Source organism: Globicephala melas, chromosome 19, assembly GCF_963455315.2.
Source record: "Globicephala melas chromosome 19, mGloMel1.2, whole genome shotgun sequence".
NCBI classification, from domain to species: Eukaryota; Metazoa; Chordata; class Mammalia; order Artiodactyla; family Delphinidae; genus Globicephala; species Globicephala melas.
Window position 1 is genome coordinate 59,506,995 of NC_083332.1, and position 6,000 is coordinate 59,512,994.

Sequence of the window (6,000 nt, forward strand, 5' to 3'; positions counted from 1 at the left end):
CTGGGAGTCTGTGCAAGCTGTGTGACCTTAGGCCAGTCATTTCCCTCTCTGAGCCTGAGACGCTGATGCTCTGCCTCCCAGGCTCTGTGTCCTCATCAGGCATCCGGGCCCAGCCTCCAGGACAGGGCCTGGGACAGGTGTCACCGTCATCATCACCTCACTGTCAAGCATACATGTCATCATGTCACCATTCAGCACCCTCTGAGGGTGCTGTGTGGGAACAGAACCAGGGGCACCCTGCCACGTGGTCCCGGATTCCGAGGTGTGGCCTGTTGCAGCAGAAGGAATCGTTCCCCAGGGTGATTTATGCAGGACTGTGGGCAGAGCCCCACCCACTCTGCTCCCTTCGTGAGTGGGCTGGGGGGCAGCCCCCCGCAGGGATGGAAGATGCTTTTGTGGGAGACACCCCCGTACGTGGGATGGGACGGGATGTCTGGCGATGAGGGAGGCAAGCCTGATGCTTCATCTGTCCAAACGGTAGCCACACCGACACCTAACCGTGGGGAGTGGGGCTATATCCCCCCAAACGCCACCATCACAGCTGACAGGTGTCAGGCTAATGCTTTCAAGAGGCCGAGCCCATTACAAGAGTTCCTAACCCTGACAACACCCCACGAGATAACATCATGCCCATCCCCCATGTACACAGGAGGGAACGGAGCTCCAAGCGGTCAAGCGGCCAGGGAGCCGCAGCCCCTAGCCCGGCTGATCTCGCCACACCGCTTAAGTGTCTATCATTCTACTCGCGGAGGTCTACACCGTCTGAATTTGTTACAAAGATACACATTTTTGTAATTAGAAAATAAAGATTTAATGGGCAGAAAGGAAAGATTTCACGAGAGGGGGCCCCCTTAGCTTGGCACGATGGTAGGGAAGCAGTCGGACCCAAGAGAATTGCTAGTTTAGGTATAAATGTTCTCTCTTTTCACACATTCGCAGGAGTGTGAAAAACCTCCCTTTCATATTGAATCGGGGTCTGTTTATGTTCCATTCAAAATATCAGATTGTTACTTATTTGCACAACAGCCTGAGTTAGAACAGGTTCTTTCTTGCACCCAGGCATAAAAATCTCCCTACCGCCAAATGGCCACGTCAGGATCCTCTCTGGTGACAGGGATGGGCAGCGAGTGATAAAAACTTACGTCCTCCTGCAGGGGGTCTGCCCCTCCCCTGAGAGGTGGAGAGAGAGATGGGATATCTGCTGCTTTGCACCCCACACGGCCTCTCTAAAGCCATGGGGAAAGGACACACCTGGCCAAGGTGTCCGTTGCTGTCTTTATAGCCACCTTGCAGGTAAGAGCCACAAACGACCAGCTCGCAGCCGTGAGTGCTGGCCAGCTCACCCCCTGCAGGTTTGCAATACGAAGAGAACAGTCAACAAATGTGTTCTCTGCACAGAGTAAAAAGTAAAGAAGATGTAGCCCTGTGAACCGGAGACACAAGAACCACCCCAGGGCCGAAGGCACCCTGCTTGTAGAATTCCGGCCAAGGTCGGCTGAGTCCCTTCAGTTTCTGCTTTGGTGGATCATGGAGGTTGGGCTGTAGAGGATGAAATGAAATAAAATCCCTCCCGGCATGAATCCTGCAGATCTGGAACTGGAACTGGTCAAATAAAATACAGGATGCCCGACTACTGCATGGGACATACCCCCACTAATCATCATCTATCATTTATCTGCCATTCACGTCGAACTGGGCATTTAATTTGCTAAACCTGGCAACCCTACACAAAGGCTGTCACCTGGGTTTCCCAGATGAGGCCATGTAGAAAGGGAAAGTCAGTGAAAGGCAGCGTCGGGCTAGAAGCCTGAACTTGGTCTCTGGGGAGTCAAGCTCCCAGATGAAATCAGAGTAGCTCTGTGGAGGTCATGACTCAGCCCAGGCACAGGGCCTCACACCCTGAACCAAGATCTCACTTGAGGACCAAGGAGAGGCCAGGTGTGAAGAATCATAGCTGAGGAATGTGACCCTTTGCCTAGGTGGGTGGACCCACCAGAGCAGATGGAATCAGGTTCCCCTCCCAGCTGGGGGAGTCTGGGCAAGCTCTCCGTGCCTGTTTCCTTACTGCAAACACAGGGGAGACGTACTAACAGACTGGCCAATCAGGGCTCCCAGCAGGCACGCGACACATCTTGGTTTTCTTCCTTTTTTAAAAAATGCACTTTCCTTTTGCAACAGGATTAGAATTCCTGCAACACCAGCCAAAGGGACTGTGCTGGGAACAGATGCTACGAGCGTTAACATGCTTCCCATCCTGGTACACAGAGTGCAAACACGAGCCTCTCCCTGGCTTTAGCCCACACACCTGCAGGAGGCCTGGCCCACAGCTGCTTGCCGACGGGAAGCGAAAGAGGATGGGCCTGGGGGCGGGGGCAAGGTGCCCACCAAAATCCCCACCCGCTTCGCTGTCACCCGGCAGGGTCTTGGGCCACCTGGGGTCTAGCCATGGCCTTCCGCTGACTGCCCATGTAAGTCTGAGCACAATACTAGCCCACTGCCACCTCGGGGCCTCTGGGAGATTAAACTCAACACTTAGGATCTGTGCAACTTTCCCTACGTTATACATCAATAAAAATGTTTCAAAATAAGGGGTATTGTACTAGAAGTTAGGCTAATGGTTAATTCATCATGGGTTAAGTAGAAAACATGTCATTGTTTTTACAGCAACCTTGAAGTTAGGAGTCACAAACTCCTAATCACTCCCTGCAGGTTTGCAGGGCGAAGAGAAAAGTAAACTATTGTGTTCTTTGCACCAAATAAAAAGTACCTACAATGTGGCACTGCCTGTGGTACACACAGAACCACCCACGGCTCCCAGGGGAGACTGCGGCTCCATGGGGTACGAGTGGGTTCCTGTGGAATTTCTGGTTCTTGATCTGGGTGTACACTTTCCATGTCTACACGTTACTGTGTGTATATTATACATTAACAGTATTTTCATGGGGGAAGGCTTGTACCTGGTGGTCCTACGCCGTGAGGGCTGGGGGTCCACGGCCCGGCCTTGCCACTCACCGCCCGCGCGTGACCTTGGATCAGTCACTTTATCGTTACAAGCCTCTGCGTCCTCATCTGTAAAATGGAGATAACAGCATTAGGTCAGAGAATGAACACAGAAAACGCAGGTGATGGCTACCATCATTTAGTGCTCAATAAACATGAAATAGCACCGCTGTCTTTCCGTGGCCACCGAGGGGAAGTCCACAGGTGTTCTCAACCTCAGGGCCCACGGAGGGCACCCCACTGGCCAAGAGAAAGGCTTCCAGGGAGAGGAGATTAGCCTGGTGGAGGTTTCAGCCTCCTTGGGGCGGGCAGAGGGATTAAGTCTTTCCACAAATACATGGCCTCCCTCCCATCCAGGGTGGGGACACAGAACCCAAGGTGGGTGTGGCCTGGACAGGTAACACGGTGCTTTCTGGAGTTAACCTGGCCTGGGACAAGGGCTCCCCAAGCGCCCCTGGGGGCTGTGCAGGAAACCCTGGAGCCTGCCAATCCAGGTGGGCCACTCCGAGCCTCAGTTTCCTCATCTGTAAGATGGGGTGTTTTTTCACAAAGGCTGCACAATCACAGGAGCGTTTCCACCGGGCTGCCTTCACCTCCTCGTCCCCCACCCCCATCCTCAGTGAGACAAGGAGGCTCAGCTTGCACAGACTTTTCTGAGCCGGGGAGCAGTCTGAGAGAGGTCCCAGCCGCCCTGACCCCGCCCACCAGGCTGGCCACGCCGGGCTACAGGTCAACCTTTGTAAGGAGTGCCTCCCCCCAGGTCCGCTGAGCTCAGCAGGCCAGGAGAGTCGCGAGTGCGTTCACACTCAAATCTCCCTTCGAGATTGCAAACCTGCTTTGATGCTCTGGGAGCGAAGGGGGCCCCTAAGTGAGGCGGTTCATAAATAATATATTCTGAAATACTCGATAGAGGGGAAATGGTTCCTCTCGAGGCCTCCTGCCCCCACCCCCCGCCGGGCTCCTTTCCAGCTTTCAGGAGTGGCGGTCTGGTCCGTCCCCCAGGAGCTCGTGACAGCGCGGGGTGGCAGGTGGGGAGTGGGGGGCCGGAGGCTTCCACGCGCGGGGACACACCCCTCCCCCGACCCGCCCAGTCTTAAGCTGCAACACGGCCGGAGGAGGCCCAACTCTCCCCAAACCCGCGTATCCGCAGAAAAGTCTGCAAGAAGTTGGAGGGGCACGCCCGAGCCCGCGGGGGTCCCCCGCCGCCCCCCGGGGCCCCCGCCCGCCCCAGGGACGCCACTCCCGCCGCGGGGGCTGGCGGGGCGTGGACGCTGCTCGGCGGGGCTGCGGCTCTCGGGAAGAGCGGCGTCTTCTAGAAGGGTGGGGTGGGCAGCGCCGTGCCAGGCACCGGGGAGCGCGGCGCAGGGCACTCACCGCTTCCTGGTGGGCTCACTGTGGGGCCCGCCCCGGCGCCGCTGGCGGCGGCGGCCGGGCTCGAGGGGCCGCGGCGACAAGCCTTCAAGAGAGAGCAGCGGAGCTCCTGGCCCGGGCCGGGTAGCGCGCTGGAGCCCCGCTCCGCCCCGGCCGGCACTCGGGGCAGCCGCCGCCGCCGCCGCCGTCGCCGCGCGCACGCCTCCCACCGCCCCCTCCCTGGCCCCCGAGGGCGGTGCTGACGGCGGCCCCGCCTCGCCCGCGGGCGCCGGATCTCACCGGCCCGGCGCGGGGGCAGAGCGGGTACCGCCCGCCGCCTCCTTAGGGAGCGGGCCAGGGGTGCGCCGGGCGCCCGCGCCTCCGGCCTCGCGGACTCCCCTACCCTCCTTAGTTTCCTCTCGCCCCGGCCCGAGGGTGAGGTCGAAGCGGGGGAACCCAGGGAAGGTCTGGGCCGCGGCCCGGGGGGCGCTCTCGGCCGCGCGCCCCTTCCGAGGCTGGGTGCCGGGTCCCCTGCGGCTGTGCCCCCCCAGCCCTGGGTGGTGGAAGTTGAGCCTCGGGGTTCCCTCCACACCGGACGCCTGTGCTTGAGGGGGAGGGGGGAGGTGTGGGGCTCCAGCATCTCGCCACCCCCACCCTGGGCCCTGGGGACACGTTGACAGTACGCACCCTCTCCCCACCCCGGCTAGTCGCTGGCCTGTGGGGCTTCAGATGGCCCTCGTGATCAGAGGGCAGCTTCCCCGGTGTCAGCGTCTGGCCCTTTGGCTCGCCACACATGCTTTTGCACCCCACTTCTGGGGGTGAACCAGGGGGCGCGGCCCAGCTGGAGGGTGTTAGGACTTGCCTCCTGGCCGCTGGGCCGCCTTCGGGTTTCTGAGGACGCCCAGCTGGTAGTCATTACCCAGTTCCCAGAGGTGTGGGTGCAGAGGCCTTTTACCAAGTGGGTTTCTCAGGAGGCCTCCCACAGAGAGGAGACCTCTGCAGGCACCTACCCAGCGTGCCAGGAAGAACAAAGCCAACCCCTAGCAAGTGTTTCCCATGTCATTGTCACAAGCCTGTCCGGCCAGCTCCGTCTTACAAGCCCAAGATCCCCACACCCCCTGCTCTGTGTCCTTCTGGAGGCTTCGAAAGGGAAACTGAGTCTCAGAGCAGGACAGTGACACCCCTTCTGTGAATGCAGGGAAGCATGGGTTGCAGGAAATAAGAGTCAGCGCCCTAGCCGTGTTCTCCCTTTGAGTCATTCCTAAATAAGAGTCAGGGCCCTAGCCGTGTTCTCCTTTTGAGTCATTCCTAAAGTATTACAATCTTTTGGTTCCCCTGAGCGTATCCAGTCCAGAGGGACAGGCAGGAAATGTATCATGTCCCCCCCCCTCCAAATAGAAGGACAGAGGTGGGGGGCAGGGTTAGGGGCTGGATGTCCCTCCACCCGTCCCCGTCCCTGCCTTCCGCCTCGGGAGGGAAGGTGGCCTGCGAGGGTCCTGTGCCCTGGTTCCTCCCCAGGGAGCTGTGGGGCAGGGCTGCTTCGCATCGTCTCCTGTGATGGTGGCAACAAAGGCGTGGGGAGGCCTCCAGAGACGGCGGGCACAGCCAACCACATTCTTGTCACGGAAGCGAGGCCCCTTCTGCCGGCCG

General features: G+C 59.1%; 1 protein-coding gene across 1 annotated transcript in view; it reads right to left on the bottom strand.

Moving 5' to 3' along the window:
- C19H16orf74 (chromosome 19 C16orf74 homolog) overlaps positions 1 to 5,145 on the bottom strand; it is a 30,533-nt gene extending 25,388 nt beyond the window's left edge. Inside the window, exons 1-4 of the mRNA XM_030863140.3 lie at positions 5,038 to 5,145; positions 4,679 to 4,949; positions 4,375 to 4,590; positions 2,958 to 3,069 (exon numbers count right to left, since the gene is read on the bottom strand). Coding sequence (XP_030719000.2) covers positions 2,958 to 3,069; positions 4,375 to 4,590; positions 4,679 to 4,949; positions 5,038 to 5,145 — 707 coding nt within the window. The remainder of the gene's footprint in view (positions 1 to 2,957; positions 3,070 to 4,374; positions 4,591 to 4,678; positions 4,950 to 5,037) is intronic.
- Positions 5,146 to 6,000: the final 855 nt, after the last annotated feature.